At 37.6% G+C, this 18141-nt stretch overlaps 1 protein-coding gene and 1 non-coding gene across 2 annotated transcripts in view; both read left to right on the top strand.

Annotated features, from left to right (window-relative positions):
* The window catches only part of SVEP1 (sushi, von Willebrand factor type A, EGF and pentraxin domain containing 1), a 209799-nt gene extending 201745 nt beyond the window's left edge, over positions 1-8054 (top strand). Inside the window, exons 47-48 of the mRNA XM_004048429.5 lie at positions 4305-4398; positions 7770-8054. Coding sequence (XP_004048477.5) covers positions 4305-4398; positions 7770-7791 — 116 coding nt within the window. The 3' untranslated portion in view covers positions 7792-8054. The remainder of the gene's footprint in view (positions 1-4304; positions 4399-7769) is intronic.
* Positions 4623-4729, top strand: LOC115935964 (U6 spliceosomal RNA). The gene has a single exon (XR_004071547.2). It is a non-coding gene; the product is annotated as a U6 spliceosomal RNA (small nuclear RNA).
* Positions 8055-18141: the final 10087 nt, after the last annotated feature.

Below are 18141 nucleotides of genomic sequence, written 5' to 3'. Positions count from 1 at the left end.
TTTAGTAATAGCCCTGCAGCCATAAAAAAGAATGAGATCATATCCTTTGTGGAATATGGATGGAGCTGGAGGCCATCATCCTTAGAAAAGGAACAAAAAACCAAATACCCCATGTTCTCACTTATAAGTGGGAGCTAAATGATGAGAACACATAAACACATAGGAACAATAGACACTGGAGCCTACTTGAGGGTAGAGGGTGGGAGGAAGGAGAGGATCAGAACAAAATAACTATTGGGAACTAGGCTTAGTACCTGAGTGATGAAATAATCTGTACAACAAACTCCCATGACACAAGTGTACCTATATAACAAACCTGCACATGTACCCTTGAACCTAAAATAAAAGTTAAAAAAAGTTTAAAGAAAAAGAAATGGAAAAATATTACAAAACTCATCAAAGAGATGGTTTCTTATCATGGACAACAGTAACAAATGGTAGTTGACTGATTAGTAACAAACATCCTCTTAGCACCTCTTGCGGACCTCAAATACAGCATTTGGCCCACTGTACTTTGACATCTGTTCAATTGCTTGATTATCTGTCCCTTCCCCCACTAGATTATACGCCACTTGAGGGCAAGGATTTTTTTTTTATCATCTTTATATCCTCAGTGCTTAGCATAGTGCCGAAATATAGTAGATATTTTTAGTAAATGTCAAATAACTCAATTTAAAATGACAAACTACCTTCTAATGTCCTAAAATTTTAAGCCACCATTTAAAACACAGGGCTTGGTATATTTATGAAGTATTAATTCTGACATACCATGTTCCTCCTATAAACAATGTTTATACCACTTCCTCAGTGGAGTAAAACATAAATGGCATGTAAAGTATAGACAGGGCTTCCTGACACCAGAGCTTGTCATGAACCCTAAGGCTGGGAAGACCATATAATTTAGCTTCCAAACCAGGACATTTTTGAGAGTAAAAGAGGCACTATTAATAAGTAAACCAGAGAAATGAGACTGAAAAGTACTGTTACAAACAAAAGCAGACGTGCAGTTGTCACCCTACCTAAAGCCAAAATTGAGCCATTCATGAATGTAGAGAAGGAAATATGTCCTGGAGGCTGAATTTGAAGGCCTTATTTGAAACTCTGAAAGCAGTCTATATAGTGTCTGTTTATAACAAATCAACTTTGATATTTACCCACGTTTCTCCTGCTCATCTACAAACAAGCTCTGCTTTTTTCCAGGTACCTTACTGGTGCAGGTAATGAATGAATTACTCTTGATTCACTCTCCCTTTCATCTGAGGTTACAGCACCATCACTATTTTTGTTCCTTCCTGCTCAGCATCTCTCACATTCTACTCCACACCACTGTCACCAGTCAGTAAAAGACTCTGGATCATGGCCTAGTTGACCTTCTTGTCTCCGTGTCCCTCCAGACTGAACATCATCAATGTACTACTTTGGCATGTCTTTGCCATGTTTAAGAGGCTAAAATGGTTCTCTATTTTAGTCTCCACATCCACCCTGAATTCTTCTGACTTCCAAGGTGCTGCATAAGCCAGCTTCAGCACAGCTGAAGCACAACTCACTTGTTATCCTACGACCACACACTGTGCCCTGCAGTGACGGTTTTCTCACTACCCCCGCAAGCAGCCTCTTCTCCTCCCCAGTCTCCTTACATTTGCGCATAATCTTCCTCTTTCCTCCACCTATTCTAGCCTCACTCAACCCCCAAGTCCTGCCTAAGTTTCCTCTGATATCTAAACTTGTTCAATATCACAATAATCTACTTTCTAACATTCCATTTCTATAAATGTTACACAACTAGTTAGAATCATGCAGTTTAAAGCTAATGAATAGATCTGGTTTATTTGCATTTCTTTTAACACCTTAGCTCCCTAATAAGAATATGCTCCTAATGACACTGAACTCTGTAGCCTTCGTTTTGCCAAATCTTACAGCAGCTACCTCAGCATAGATCCTACTTACACCCTTAAGCACTAAGCATACCATAACCATATAAAACAGGGGCTCCTGCCCTCCAGAATTTCAATCTAGGAAAGGGGAAGGGATGTGGAATGGCCTATAAATAGATAACTAGGACGTGTTAAGATAGAGGCTAATCAAAATCTATAAAATGGGCTATGACAACAGTGAAATGGGTAAACTAACCAAATGTTGAAGTTCAGAAAAAGCTACTCAAGCATAGAATCTGAGGAGAAACAAAAGGAGTCCCCAGAAGAAAATCGTTGCAGCTAAAGGCATGGACCACAAAATATACAGGTGTGTTCAGCAAAGGATAACCAAAGCTATAGAGGAAATGCAGGGGAGTGGCTGGAATGAAGCTCTAAAGATGGGCAGCATCTGATCAGGAAACGCATCACATGCCAAGTGCAAGATGCTAAATTATGTGTTGAGAGCAACAGAAGCCACTGAAGGATCTTAAGCAGGAAAATCATGTGATCGGATTTTCTTTTAGAAAACTGATTTTGGCAGCAGTATGAAAAGTGGAAGAAAACAAGACTTACAATAGAGAGATTCATTGGGGGGTTGTGAAAGCAGAATTGGCAAGAATTAATGAAGTCTGGAGAAACAACCACAAAAGAGCAGATTTGAGAGACAGTAAAGAGTAAGAATCAATGCTACTTGGTTACAGATCTATTTTGAGGAGTCAAATACTACTTGGAAGACTAAAAGCTGTTTCCAGCTTGGGCACTGGAGTGGAAGGTGTTGCCATTTACTGAGATAGAGAAGCCAGGAGAAGCAAGCTTGAGAGTAGAGATAAGGAGTTAAGTATGGACACGCTGAGTCTGAGAGGACTGTGAAACATACAAGGGGAGTGATAAGCAGTTGGATGATAGTTTAGGTTCCCAGAAAATTCATTTAGATGAAGACAGAGATTTATAAGTCATCAGTGAAAAATACTCATGGGAGGAAAAAATAACACTGCAGAAGACACGCAACATGAAAAGGTGGCCCTGAATGGAATACTGGGACCACCGACGTGATAGGGAAGGAGGCTTAAGCTTTTACACAAGGAAGTAAATGTAATGACTAGTTTGTTAGTGCAGTCAGGCACTGCTAATTCAGCATAGTCCTGAAAAGGAGTAACGTGTTCTTATATCAGCAAGCAGAAACTATGGGGAGTTGGTTTTCAATTATCGAGTTTTATTTTTGTTTGTTTTAATCCTGCTTTGTTTCATAATTTTCTTTCCCATTAGATTGCTAATAAGTGCATTCTGCTGGCCAGCTCTTACTCTTAACTTAACCAAGAGAGCTCCCCAAGGGGAAAGACGTATTTCACTTGTCTTCTCTTGTTCTCTCTGGACAAGGACCAGTGCTTATCAAGTGCCTGCTACTTGCTTAGCAGACATTTTCTCCATATTTTATGAATGAATGACTGAAGAAAGGACATTTACTTATAATTCACCAAAAATATGTATATTATATACATATAAGTTTTTCATCCAGGAAAGAGCCTGCCTTTCTGTGCTACAGATATTGGAATGGTTCTTACTTCCAGCTTTATCCCAACAGACATTTTATTTCCTTCCTACAGGGAGTTCTCCTTTCTCTTTGATATGTTACACTTGCTAAAAATTCATCTAGACCAAATACCAGCATTTTCAGGTTTTTTAACAAATAAATTTATGCAGATGAAGAGTTTGGTTATGAGATTATGGATTTGTGAGAAAAACACCTAGATAGTAAATCTTTCAGTGTCCTCTCAGGGTTTTATCTGTGGCTAACCAGTTTCTGTAATTCTAGTTAAAGCTGACAAAAGCCGTGAAATATGTCTCCTCTCCAAACACAAAGGGATGCTGAATCATCTGTTATTTTAGACAATCCATGTGCCTAATTTATTATCATAAAAGTTGACGTCTGACTTAATCACCCAATCAATCATAGAGTTCAATGCTAACTCCCTCGAGGAATTTACAATCTTGAGCTTCAAATCAGTGGAAAGAAATGTACAATCTAATTGAACACAAAAAAATTTATAGTTCAAAACATTCAAAGTGTTAGATTGGTTTCATAAATAAAAAAAGATTAGAGAAGAGGAAAATCAGTGGACTTGGAGTGATCAGCAAAGGCTTCAATAAGTAGGTAGAACTTAATCTGGGACTTAAATGTGAAAATTGAACAGCTTGGAAGGAAAAAGGGAGGTGGTACCACATAAGGATGTGAGGTCAAGCAGAACAGCAGAAATGGATAATGCTAACGGTACATGAAGACCAACAGTGGCTGCTGCAGGAAGTAGAGGCAAATTATCTTACGTGCCTTTATGGATATCACCAGAATTGCTAAGTATTAATTAAATAAATGCATGGGTTTTTTTATTCCAGCTGTTTGCCAGTCTCCCTGCTTAAATGGTGGAAAATGTGTAAGACCAAACCGATGTCACTGTCTTTCTTCTTGGACGGGACATAACTGTTCCAGGTAAGATAACCAAAAACTAATGTTCGCCTATAACATGAAGACTCTAAAATTCAAGTAAATTGTTGTAAGAGCCAGAAGTTATCTCTGTCTAGTTTGACTGTAAGTATTTTGTATGTGAAAACATCCATTTTGAGACAGGCTCTCTAAATTTGAACTAAAGCCAAAGCTAAGAAATATTAGTTCAGGATTGACAAAACAAGAATATCTCAAAAATAAGCAGTCTTGTGCTCACTTCAGCAGCACATACACTAAAACTGGAACTTCACAGAGAGGATTAGTATGACCCATGCTAGAGGATGACACACAAATTTGTGAAGCATTCCACAGTTTTTGCAGTTAAAAAAAAATGGGTTATATAAATAAATAAATCATCTTCTTGAACAGAAGATTGCATCCTACAGATGCAAGGATGTAAAATAAATAAACTCAATGTAATTTTATTGAAAATGACCCAATAGATGTTTAAGTTCTTCATTACAATAAAAATAGTATTGAATTGATAGGAAACGTTTATTTTAAAGTAAAATATTTTGTATTTTAGTGTTTCTATGCGTAGCATTGACTACAAAAAGATTATGTAAAAATGTTTTTTCATTGGTTTCTCACTTCTGACCAGATAAATATCACAGTTTAAAAATACTATCGCAAAAATAAGTCAAAGGGAAAATACTTAAAAGATCATTTATAACTTTTTAAACATCAGGAAAATATCAGCCATATTGTGACATACCACAGATAAAATATTTTCAATATTCAAACATTGTCCTCACCAATGTTGCAATGTTGAAATATTATCAGCTATATTTTAAGACTTTCAATATATATCACTGCACTTAGATTTGTATTATGTACACTTACCCCTATCATATAGGACTCATTAAAAACAAATGGGTATTTCCATATTCATTTTTTAAAGTGGGAAAAATTCAGTTAACTGAAAACTTTTATTTTTCATTTCCTGATTTGTTATTTTGATTGGAATGTCAAAGTCAACTTGCAAATATAAAAAAAGCAATTAAAGTAAAACCTAACAACAAAAAAAAAATCTGTCCAATGCCAGTGAATTTCATCACATCATCTCAAGTATATGCCATCTCTGCAAAAGGAGAAAAAATAAACTGAACCCTAAACAGCAAATTTGAAATGGACAAATATATTTAGAAACTGCCAAGATTATACCTTTACCTGAGAGCAGAGTTGAATTTAAGAAAATGAGAGCCAAAAGAGAGGAAATAAAAGAGAAAAAAAAAACAGTGACTCAAAAAAAAGTATTTAGTACTTTTTTATAATATTAGGTTTTATATTTCAACCTCTTCATTTTTCAGATAAAGAAAAGCCCAGAGAGAGTTTGTGTGATTTAAAAACTGTCGATAGGAGCTCTTTCTTGATTGAGGAAAGGATAATTATTAGCATGTATTAAAATACTGTACATTAATCAGGAAAACAAGATCTAGATTTTTTATGCAAAAGTTTGATGTAGGCATCCAAGAAAAATAATGGCAAATTAAGCTGAGAGGTGTAGCTCACCTTCAAGGGAAGGCTAACTAGCAAACCAGAGGACCAGGCAGGTTCCTCCTCCTGTATATACTGTAATTCTTGTTAAAACTCTAACTAGTTTAAGCAAAGAAGAGGATTTATTATCACAATAGAGGGACCTTGTATGGAACCCAAAGACAGAGGAGTGGTTGAGCATCAGGAGGACCAGACTGGGGACTTGAAAGCCACGTGTACCTCTCCACCTCCCATGTCACCACCTCTTCCAGGGTCTGCTCCATCCTCTGTCTTGCTACAGAGTGGTTTTCTTCTGTTTAGTTCACGTGGAAGGGAAGGACAGAATTTCTTTTTTTTTTTTTTTTTTTTAAAGACAGAGTCTCACTCAGATGCCCAGGCTGGCATGCAGTGTGCAATCTCAGCTTACTGCAACCTCCGCCTCATGGGTTCAAGCGATTCTGTCTCAGCCTCCTGAGTAGCTGGGACTACAGGCATATGCCACCACACTCAGCTAATTTTTGTATTTTTAGTAGAGATGAGGTTTCACTATGTTGGCCAGGCTGGTCTCGAACTCCTGACCTCAAGTGATCTGCCTGCCTTGGCCTCCCAAAATGCTGGGATTACAGGGATGAGCCACCATGCCTGGCCAGGACAAAATTTCTTACAGAATTTTTTACATGTCACCATACAGTATCCGGAGACATAGAATCCAGGACTCTGATTGGTCCAGATTGATTCATTGGCCAAGCATAAATCAATGAACTACAGTCCTAGGTTGGATTATGTTGTACCAACATAAAGGGTAATTTTGGCAAAAAACTTGGTAAAAGGGAGGAGAGTCTGTCAATTCCCAGAAGAAAAGAAAGTGGGAGGGGGGAAGAGTGCTTTTCTGAGAAATAAACAATAAATGTTACCGTATAATTTTTTCCTTCTCTCCTATGAGACTGAATGCCTTAAAGTTTGTTTGCTGGGCCGAGTGTGATGGCTCACACCTGTAATCCCAGCAATTTGGGAAGCCAAGGCAAGCGGATCACTTGGGCCCAGGAGTTCAAGACCAGCCTGGGCAACATAGGAAGATCCCGTCTCTACAAAAAATACCCAGAAAAATTAGCCAGGCATGGTGGCACACACCTGTAATCTCAGCTACTGAGGAGGCTGAGGTGGGAGGATTGCTTGAACCCAGGAGGCGGAGGTTGCAGCGAGCCAAGATTGTGCTACTGCACTCCAGCCTCGGCAACAGAGTAAGATCTTGTTTTAAAAATATATATATATGCCTAGTGCCTTGTACAGGCACAAAAGTCGCTGCTCAATAAAGGCTTGTTAACAGATGGAGCAATTTCCTGGCATGAATGTCAGTTGGTAGAGAAATGCCTTGTGGCATCCATTAAATCCCTCAATGTTTAACCTTCTCTACTGATAAATAAGACTGACCTGGCCTTTTCCCCAGATAATTCAGTTGTTCAGAAGGAAATTGTGTTTCCTCTGACCTCTGTGCACATCTTCAGAAAACTGATCCTAAGCAAATATCATAATGAAAAACCATAGATTGTTAATGGACTAAGAGACCTTTAGGTTCATTAGATCCAAACCCCTCATTTTACAGAAGAGAGAATTGTAAGATAGATAGAAAACTAGTGGCAGAATCAAGACTAAAACTCAGGTCTGATGCTTCTTAGATCTTTCCGTAAGTTAGCACTTGTTTCCCATGCCTCTTAGTTATCTCAAAGAATGACCCCCATCCGTATAAACATCACAGATAATGCCCAGGTATCTGGGACTTTCAATCCTGCTTTCATCAACCCCTAAAGAGATGTTAGCTCTTCAGTTCAATTTCTTCTTTTGAATCTATTTGGTTGCTTTTTTTTTCCCCCCCCCCCCAGGAAAAGGAGGACTGGGTTTTAACCACTGCACAACCAGCTGGCTCTCCCAAAAGCAGGATCATCTCTCCTCGGTAGTGCCTGGGCATCCTGGAACTTATGCAAAGAAAGTCCAACATGGTGCTGGGTCTTGTTTAGTAAACTTGTTATTTGGGGTTACTTTTTTTATTTTGTGATATATTTTGTTATTCCTTGTGACATACTTTCTTACATGTTTCCATTTTTAAATATGCCTGTATTTTCTATATAAAAATTATATTAAATAGATGCTGCTCTACCCTCACAAAATGTACATATTCTGCTGTCTATTGGGAAAGTTCCTGGTACACATTTTTATTTAGTTACTTAAAAAGATTTTTCAATTAAAATATATTTTGCTACTAAATAATATTTTGCTGGATAGTACCATTTTATGAGGTGGCCAAGGGATTCATAGAGAGGACTCATGATCTTTCATCTGTGCCACTGGCACCACATAGGAGACCCCTTACAATAAAGGAAACCCCTTTGTTCTGGTTCCATCTTCTATACAATATGTGTAATAATAAAAGCTTTTTCTTTCATTTAATCAGAGAGTAACTGTTGGACCTGGTACTCTCCACCACGTAATTATGTCCTGGTACTTAGGGTAGCCTGGCTAATTCTTTTCTCAACATTTGAAAAGCCGTAGGCATTAACTTCATGGATGTGGAGAAACAGCATAATGACCTTGGTTCACAATGAAAGTGCTAGCCTTCTTTCTCGTGGCTGGAATAAGAAATGCAAGAACTGGAAGATTAACAGAGAGCTGATACCCGGACTGGTAATCCCACAACTCACTATTTTGGGAGGAAGGGGAAGACAGGGAAAGAGAAGGAAAAAGGCAAATGGGAAACGTTCCCCAGAGCTGTGCTCCTGGTCCCACCTGCAAAAAAGAATTGCAGCCACCTAAGAGAAAGCTGAGCTGCCCCTCAGTCCTCACTGTCACCTACCTCTATCACAATAATTGTACCAAGACGAAGACTTCCCCAGACTTCAGAAAATAAAGTCAAACCCTAGATTTTGTTTTAAAATAGGAAACTCACAATCAACTTGCCTCCATCCTCTGGGAAAACTGCTCCCACACAGACCTTGGAGTGTGTTGTAGCACTGTGGAGGAATGCAGAAAGGATGAAAGAGATCTTGATTATCCTAGTGGTTCTCTTCACTACCATAGGCATCCCTCAGCCACTGACTCCTCCTTCTTTCTCTTGACATTCACTTTCCAGTCTTTCTTACATGCTTATGAATCTACCTTCCAATAAATTTACTCATAGTCCATTAACTTCCAAACCTTGTTGATCTTTGTCATTTATAATCATAAAAACAAAAATACAGCCAAAAAAGCTGGGTGCGATGCCTCACACCTATAATCCTAGCACTTTAGAAGGCTGAGGTGGGCAGATAGCTTGAGCTCAGTAGTTCCAGACCAGCCTGAGCAACATGGAGAAACACCATCTCTAAAAACTAAATAATAATAATATAATAATAAAATAAATTCAAAAATTAGCCAAGCATGGTCATGCATGCCTGTAGTTCTAGCTACTTGGGGAGGCTGAGGCAGGAGGGTTGCTTAAACCTGGGAGGTCGAGGCTGCAGTGAGCCGAGATCGCACCACTTCACTCCAGCCTGGGTGACAAAGTGAGACCCTATTTCAAAAAGAAAAGAAAACAAAATACAGCCCCAAATCTGAGTAATAAAAAAAATAGTAGCAGAAAAAATTAAGCTAAGAAAGCAACTGGAAACAACACTCAGTTCTGAAAGTACCTACTAAATAAGTTTACCTTCAAAGTGGAGTTTGTATTGGGTTACTTTGAATAGGCTGAAAGGTTTATATTTTCACAGTAAGTCAAAGTAGTCCTGGCGTATAGAGAATATAAGGAAGTAAAGCACCATACAAGTGAGGTGTGGAAATAATACATATTTAGAAATGTGAGTCACAGAGTAATGATACTAAAAATAGTTGAAGAATATTATTTTTTAATCTTCCATACTATGCAGAGAAGACCAGTGTAGGAAAACAAAAATTTTAAAAAGAAATTTTAAAATCTTTCATACTAGATATATCTTGTAGTGAATTTTTGAAGGCGGAGCCATTCACCATGCTATATAAACTATCCCACAAGCTGGAAAAGATGACAAACATTGAGTAATATTTGCCAAATATTTACCAAATGTCACTCTGATGCAAAAGCCTAACAAAGAAGAAAATGAACTATAAATCAATCTTATAATTTAGCTTTCAAACTAGTTTTTGAACAACTAATAATACATGCTACACACTGCAGTAGGTGTTTTAAAGAGATTAGGTCTTTGAATCTTCACAACAATTCTACTGAGATATGTATTATTATCTTTATTTTATGGATGAGGAAAGTGAAACGCTGAGAAGTCAAATAACTGATCTAAAATAAATGGCAAAGCCAAATGAACCCCAAGCCTGATTTACTCTAAAACTCATGAACTTCCTACTCTACTGTTTCTGCATTTTTGGCCTACATCTAACACTAGGTAATATTTAGCAAATTTAATGTTTTAAAACAATACTTGACAGGCAGATGGTATTTTACAATGACACAATATGAAATGCATTATAAGAGCAATAAATATGGAAAAGGCATTTGATAAAATTCAGCACATTCTTAAATTTCTACAAAAGTAGTAAGTGTCCAGCATACTGAAGTTTATCTGTTTCAATTATAATCAATCCTACTATGAAACACTACATGCCTCACTTTAAAATCAGAAACAAAGCAAAATATTCCCATTCACCTTGAGTATTATTCTCCAGTTCTAGCCAGAGCAATAATATATGAAATAAATAAAGAGTATAGAAATGAGAAAATTGTCACAGTTTCGTTTTGGCAGGAGATATAATAATGTGTCTTGTAAGATGAAAACTCAAAGGCATGAAAATCCATTAGAAGCACTGAGTCCAGTAAACTGGATGAGAACCAGATATACATACCAAAAAAGAGAGCTTCCGTGCATATTAATTATAAGTAGAGAATATAGTAAAAATCTTCTATTCACAGTATCAGTAAATATATACTTATGGATTATACAAATAAGAAATATATGTAGTCTCAAGGAAGAAAATTAGAAAAATATAAACATTCATCAATGCTCAGCTCATGGAGAAACATGCCATTTCTTGGATGAGAGAACTGTATGTCCTAAAGATGTGATTTTTTTTCCAAATAAAGTTACAAGCTTCATATACTTCTAATTATATTTGCCATATTGGGTTTTTGGGGAGATCATGACCAAATTATTTATTCTAATGTTTATTACAAACAAAAGCAAAATGGAAAATTAAAATATTTTAGCGAAAAACAATGAAAAAGATCTTTTTAAAAATTAGCATAATAAAAAGCTACAGTAATTAAAATAGTATATGCTGGAACAAGAATCACAAAAGCATCAATGTGATAGTCTCTATACATGAATTCAAATATTTTATTTAAAAACTCATAAGTGGCCAGGCACAGTTGCTCATGCCTGTAATTATAGCACTTTGGGAGGCCAAGATGGGTGAATCACTTGAGGTCAGGAGTTCAAGGCCAGCCTGGCCAATATGGTGAAACCCCTTCTCTACTAAAAACACAAAAAATTAGCTGGGCATGGTGGCACATGCCTGTAATCCCAGCTACTTGGGAGGCTCAGACAGGAAAATTGCTTGAACCCAGGAGGCGGAGGTTGCAGTGAGCCACGATCATGCCATTGCACTCCAGCCTGGGTGACAGAGTGAGACTTTGTCTCAAAAACAAACAAAAAAACTCATAAGTGATCAAGAAAGCCTTCCAAAAAAAAATGAAGCCTCAATAGTCAGTGAAATGTTTATCATAAAATATTAGAAAGCAAGAGAGAAAAATATTGAGTGACTAGTATTAGACAATTAGTAAAAATTTGAAAATCTTTTTGTTTGAATTCTTACCACATAAAAATAAATTCAAGGTGGATTGTGAAGTAAATATTGATATGAAAACCATAAAAACTGTCTCTAGAGTTAATTTTCTCAAACATTTGAAGGATTAAAAAACCTAGAAGTTACAGTAAAATCACAGTGGGAATGGTGAGTAGATTTGACAGCATAAGTAAATTGAGAGTTCTGGATGTCATTCAAAAAATCGTAATCAAAATGTTGTCAAATTTCTTACAACAGACCAAGGAATCATGTTATACTACCTATATCATATAAATGGGGAAAAAAAACTTAATAAAGCTCAAGAACACAGACAACCCACCAGAGAAAAGCAATAAACTCATTTTCGTATGTATGTGAGAAACTATTCCACCTCACAAACACAGCACACAAATTCAAGTAACAGTGGAAACTCTTTTGCTTTTTGGATTAGCAGAGACTTATTTTTAATGTTAATAACTAATGCTAGCAAATGTGGGATGAAACAGAAAATTTTATGCATTGTCAGTGAGAGTGTAAGTTGGCATAATTTTCTGCCTATTTTATTTTTTCCAGCTTTGAGGTATAATTGACAAAAATTGTATATATTCAAGAATGTACAATGTGATAATTTGATACACGTATACATTGTGAAATGATTAGCATAATCAAATTCATGAACATAATTCATCACCATACATAGTTACCATTGTTGGAGGAGTTAGGTGGTGGTGAGGACACTTAAGATCTATTCTCTTAGCAAATTTTAAGTATACAATACAGTATTGTTAACTATAGTCACCATGCTGTAGATTGGATTCCCAGAACTTGCTCATCTTATAACTGAAGGTTGGTACCCTTTGACAAACATCTACCCATTTCCCCCACTCCTCCCCTTTCTAGCCCCTGGCAACCACCATTACATTCTCCACTTCTGTGAGTTTGACTATTTTAGATTCCACATATAAGTGAAATCATACAGTATGTGTTTCTCTGTATCAGGTTTATTTCATGTAGCATAATGTCCTTCAGATTCGTTCATGTTATTGCAAATGGCAGGATTTCCTTCCTTTTAAGGCTTAATAGTATTCTACTGTATGTGTCGATTTGTGTGTGTACCACCTTTTCCTTTTCCATTTTTATATTTGTAAATATGTTTTCATATTCATAAAAGTAATCATCTTCATAAAAATTAATTGAAGTAAAAGTCCCACATTAATGTGTATGCATATATAATTTTTCTATTTACCCTAATTAACCTGACAAGCACATTGGCATCTATTCTATAAATGTAAAGATCTTGTCTCTATTTAGTTTTGTTTAAACATAACTTTAGGAATCTGTACTGAAGAGTTCAGATCAATATGATTAGTTTAATACAGAAACAGAAGCTATTACCAAGACAAAATATTGATAAATTTTGAGGCATTTGCGTACACAGGAGGAAAATATTTGCTTGTCAAGGAATTTTAAAAATCAATTTAATCAATTTAAAATTATCAGTACATTTTTACAGCATATCCTTGTACTTCATGGGTTCCCCAGGTAAGAGACATCCAAAGAGGTGGACACATTTATAATATCTCAAGTTTTCCAGCCAAGTTACATCAGAATCACTTTTTTATGCTTCCTCAACAACCAACATAGCAGCAGCAACACTCATTTCTTTGAAAAGATCATATTTAATTACTCATGATTTTCTCCTAACTCTGACCTTAAGCCAGGACCGTTCATTTTTTTCCCTAATTATCTTATAAGCCACCATTCAAGGTGGCCTGGGCCAAAAGTGTAGGTTTGGATGGAGCTAGAAAGAAATTGAGTAATTTGAAAATAATGAGAAGCAGCCAGTCAGGATGGTTATTATTAAAAAGACAAGAAATAACAGATGGCAAGGATTCACAGAAAAGGGGATGCTTATATACCAATAGTGAGAATGTAAATAAATACAACCTCTACAGAAAACAGTATGGAGATTTCTCAAAGAATTAAAAATAGAACTACCATTCAATCCAGCAATCCCTCTACTAGGTATCTACCCAAAGGGAAACAAATCATTATTTTTAAAAAGACACCTGAGTGAACTCCCATTCACAACTGCTTCAAAGAGAATAAAATACCTAGGAATCCAACTTACAAGGGATGTGAAGGACCTCTTCAAGGAGAACTACAAACCACTGCTCAATGTAATAAAGAGGACACAAACAAATGGAAGAACATTCCATGCTCATGGGTAGGAAGAATCAATATCGTGAAAATGGCCATACTGCCCAAAGTAATTTAGAGATTCAATGCCATCCCCATCAAGCTACGAATGACTTTCTTCACAGAATTGGAAAAAAATACTTTAAAGTTCATATGGAACCAAAAAGAGCCCGCATTGCCATGTCAATCCTAAGCCAAAAGAACAAAGCTGGAGGCATCATGCTACCTGACTTCAAACTATACTACAAGGCTACAGTAACCAAAACAGCATGGTACTGGTACCAAAACAGAGACATAGACCAATGGAACAGAACAGAGCCCTCAGAAATCATGCCACATATCTACAACCATCTGATCTTTGACAAACCTGACAAAAACAAGAAATGGGGAAACGATTCCCTATTTAATAAATGATTCTGGGAAAACTGGCTAGCCATATGTAGAAAGCTAAAACTGGATCCCTTCCTTACACCTTATACAAAAATTAATTCGAGATGGATTAAAGACTTACATGTTAGAACTAAAACCATAAAAACCCTAGAAGAAAACCTAGGCAATACCATTCAGGACATAGGCATAGGCAAGGACTTCATGTCTAAAACACCAAAAGCAATGGCAACAAAAGCCAAAATTGACACATGGGATCTAATTAAACTAAAGAGCTTCTGCACAGCAAAAGAAACTATCATCAGAGTGAACAGGCAACCTACAGAATGGGAGAAAATTTTTGCAATGTACTCATCTGACAAAGGGCTAATATCCAGAATCTACAATGAACTCAAACAAATTTACAAGAAAAAAACAAACCCCATCAAAAAGTGGGAGAAGGATATGAACAGATACTTCTCAAAAGAAGACATTTATGCAGCCAAAAGACACATGAAAAAATGCTCATCATCACTTGCCATCAGAGAAATGCAAATCAAAACCACAATGAGATACCATCTCACACCAGTTAGAATGGCAATCATGAAAAAGTCAGGAAACAACAGGTGCTGGAGAGGATGTGGAGAAATAGGAACACTTTTACACTGTTGATGGGACTGTAAACTAGTTCAGCCATTGTGGAAGTCAGTGTGGCGATTCCTCAGGGATCTAGAACTAGCAATACCATTTGACCCAGCAATCCCGTTACTGGGTATATACCCAAAGGATTATAAATCATGCTGCTATAAAGACACATGCACACGTATGTTTATTGTGGCACTATTCACAATAGCAAAGACTTGGAACCAACCCAAATGTTCAACAATGACAGACTGGATTAAGAAAATGTGGCACATATACACCATGGAATACTATGCAGCCATAAAAAAGGATGAGTTCATGTCCTTTGTAGGGACATGGATGAAGCTGGAAACCATCATTCTCAGCAAACTATCACAAGGACAAAAAACCAAACACCGCATGTTCTCACTCATAGGCGGGAATTAAACAATGAGAACACATGGACACAGAAAGGGGAACATCACACACTGGGGCCTGTTGTGGGGTGGGGGGAGGGGGGAGGAATAGCATTAGGAGATACACCTAATGTTAAATCACTAGTTAATGGGTGCAGCACACCAACATGGCACATGTATACATATGTAACTAACTTGCACGTTGTGCATATGCACCCTAAAACTTAAAGTATAATAAAAAAATAAAAATAAAAATAAAAAGACACCTGCACTCATATATTTATTGTAGCACTATTCACATTAGCAAAGATATGGAATCAACCTAAGTGTTCATCAGCAAATGATTGGATAAAGAAAATGTAAAATGGAACACTATTCAGCCATATAAAAGAATGAAATTATGTCTTTTGCAGCAACATGGATGAAACTAGGGGGCATTATCTTAGTTGAAACGGTTGAGACACAGGAAGTCAAATACCACATTTTCTCACTTACAAGTGGGAGCTAAATAATGTGCACCCATGGACATAGAATGTGGACTGACAGACAAGGGAGATTCGGGAGGGCAGTGGGAGGGGGCTGGATGAGGATAAATCACTTAATGGGTATAGTGTATGTTATTCAGGTAATGCATACCCTAAAAGCCCTGAGCTCCACCACTACATATAATCTATCCATATTACAAAATTATACTTGTACTCTATAAATTTATACAAATCAAAAAAAAAAGAGCAGACACATTGCACTGCAGCTACATGTTCCCAGCTGTAAGAATCAGCAGGCAAAGCCACTTAAAATACATGCTCCTGGGTGCAACATTTCTGGGCTCTTAAGTTTTGTGAAGCAAGACAACCGACTTTAAAAAGATACACAAGGCCGGGAGCAGTGGCTCACGCCTGTAATCCCAACACTTTGGGAGGCCGAGGTGAGCAGATCACGAGATCAGGAGATCGAGACCACAGTGAAACCCCATCTCTACTAAAGAAAAATACAAAAAATTAGCCGGGTGCGGTGGCGGGCCCCTGTAGTCCCAGCTACTCAGGAGGCTGAGGCAGGAGAATGGTGTGAACCCGGGAGGCGGAGCTTGCAGTGAGCCGAGATCGTGCCACTGCACTCCAGCCTGGGTGACAGAGCGAGACTCCGTCTCAAAATAAATAAATAAATAAATAAATAAATAAATAAATAAACAAAAGACACACAAAGATATAGACTGTCTGGGTGTTTGTAAGAGTTACAGTACAAACTGCTGTCTCTCTGGAGGAACTGCTGATCACACCCACTCCTTGCAGACATCATTTTCAAGTGAGTTCACTCCGCCCTCCTAAGTCCTGACCTGTCTAATTACAATGCCGAATCCTCACCCTTCTGAATCATGCACATTCCACCTTTCATTATGTCCCCCTGGATCTTTTTACTTTCCCAGCAGTGGTCAAGCTAGTTTATGTTTCTGTAAGTTAAAGTGTATCCTATCAGCAAGGGCAATAAAGAGAAAACTGACAAACCAGAAAAACCTGCAAGAATGGATTAAGGTAAAGACCACAAAAAAGTAGCAAAAGCTACCCACGTGCATTTCTCAATCATACCACATTCTTTACAAGAGCGATGACTGAGAATCTATAGATCATACGTTCAAATGGGGAAATACTTCCAAAATCTTTATTACATACCTTATAGTTTGCATTCTGCTTTGTAATTTAAAATATATTTTCTCTTACACTATCTCATAAATTGTGGGAACTAAAAACTATGTGGATGCCTAACATGTAACAATGGCTGAATAAATGTCAGCGTCCCTTTCTCTGCTCAACCCTTCTTCAATCTGTCTCAGTGAATTCTGCAAAGCTTCCTCTTCTTTCCATTTAAGAAACCTGAGGCACAGAAAAGCAATGACCTGGAAACTACAGCCTAACATCTGAGACCCAAGGCTGGGGCTCAGAGCAGTCAGTCATAACACCCTTTCCAGAGAATGAACCTTAGCTAGGCCATGTCCCTGGCATTTTCAACACCATGTAAGCTTTATAACTATGGTGGTTTATTATTACAGTCTATGTTTCTGGTGTTTGCAAAAAAAAAAAAAAAAAAAATGTTCCTAATCACAAAGTAGTGTTGGTTTATGTGAGAATTCCACCAAATAACTTTAGGCTATGTTTAAAAGACAGCACAAAATGTTCCATAAGTCATAATTGCAACATTGAGAAGACCTCATGATGAACAGCTTTCAATTCTCTGAATACACCACGTTCTCTTCTTGAGGCCTTTGCACAAGTTATCTCCTTTACCACTGCCGCTTCCCTTTACTCCCAGTTCTCACCTAACCTTACCATCATACTCACCATCCCCCACCCTATTTTTTCTATCATTTGTTCTTGAGTTCTCAGATGCTGTTGACTTTGCCCTAAACCTCCCATCCCCACTCCAAGTCCAACTTTTATAGGGTGCTGGGAGAATGCACTCTGCTCTTTCCCAATCCAGGGTTCCTTTGGGCCAACAATGCCAATGAGTAGAACCAAGAAGAATTAGTCTGTTCTCACATTGCTACAAAGAACTTCCCGGGGGCCGGGAAAGGTGGCTCATGCCTGTAATCCTAGCACTTTGGCAGCCCAACACAGGAGGATCACGAGGTCAGGAATTCGAGACCAGCCTAACCAAGATGATGAAACCCCATCTCTACTAAAAATACAAAAATTAGCCAGGCATGGTGGCACGTGCCTATAATCTCAGCTACTCGGGATGCTGAGGCAGGAGAATCGCTTGAACCTGGGAGGCGGAGGTTGCAGTGAGCTAAGATTGCGTTACTGCACTCCAGCCTGGGCGACAGAGAGAGACTCCATCTCCAAAAAATAAAATA

Source organism: Gorilla gorilla, chromosome 13, assembly GCF_029281585.2.
Source record: "Gorilla gorilla gorilla isolate KB3781 chromosome 13, NHGRI_mGorGor1-v2.1_pri, whole genome shotgun sequence".
NCBI classification, from domain to species: domain Eukaryota; kingdom Metazoa; phylum Chordata; class Mammalia; order Primates; family Hominidae; genus Gorilla; species Gorilla gorilla.
The sequence above is the reverse complement of the archived record's forward strand: the minus strand, read 5'-3'. Positions and strand labels throughout refer to the sequence as shown.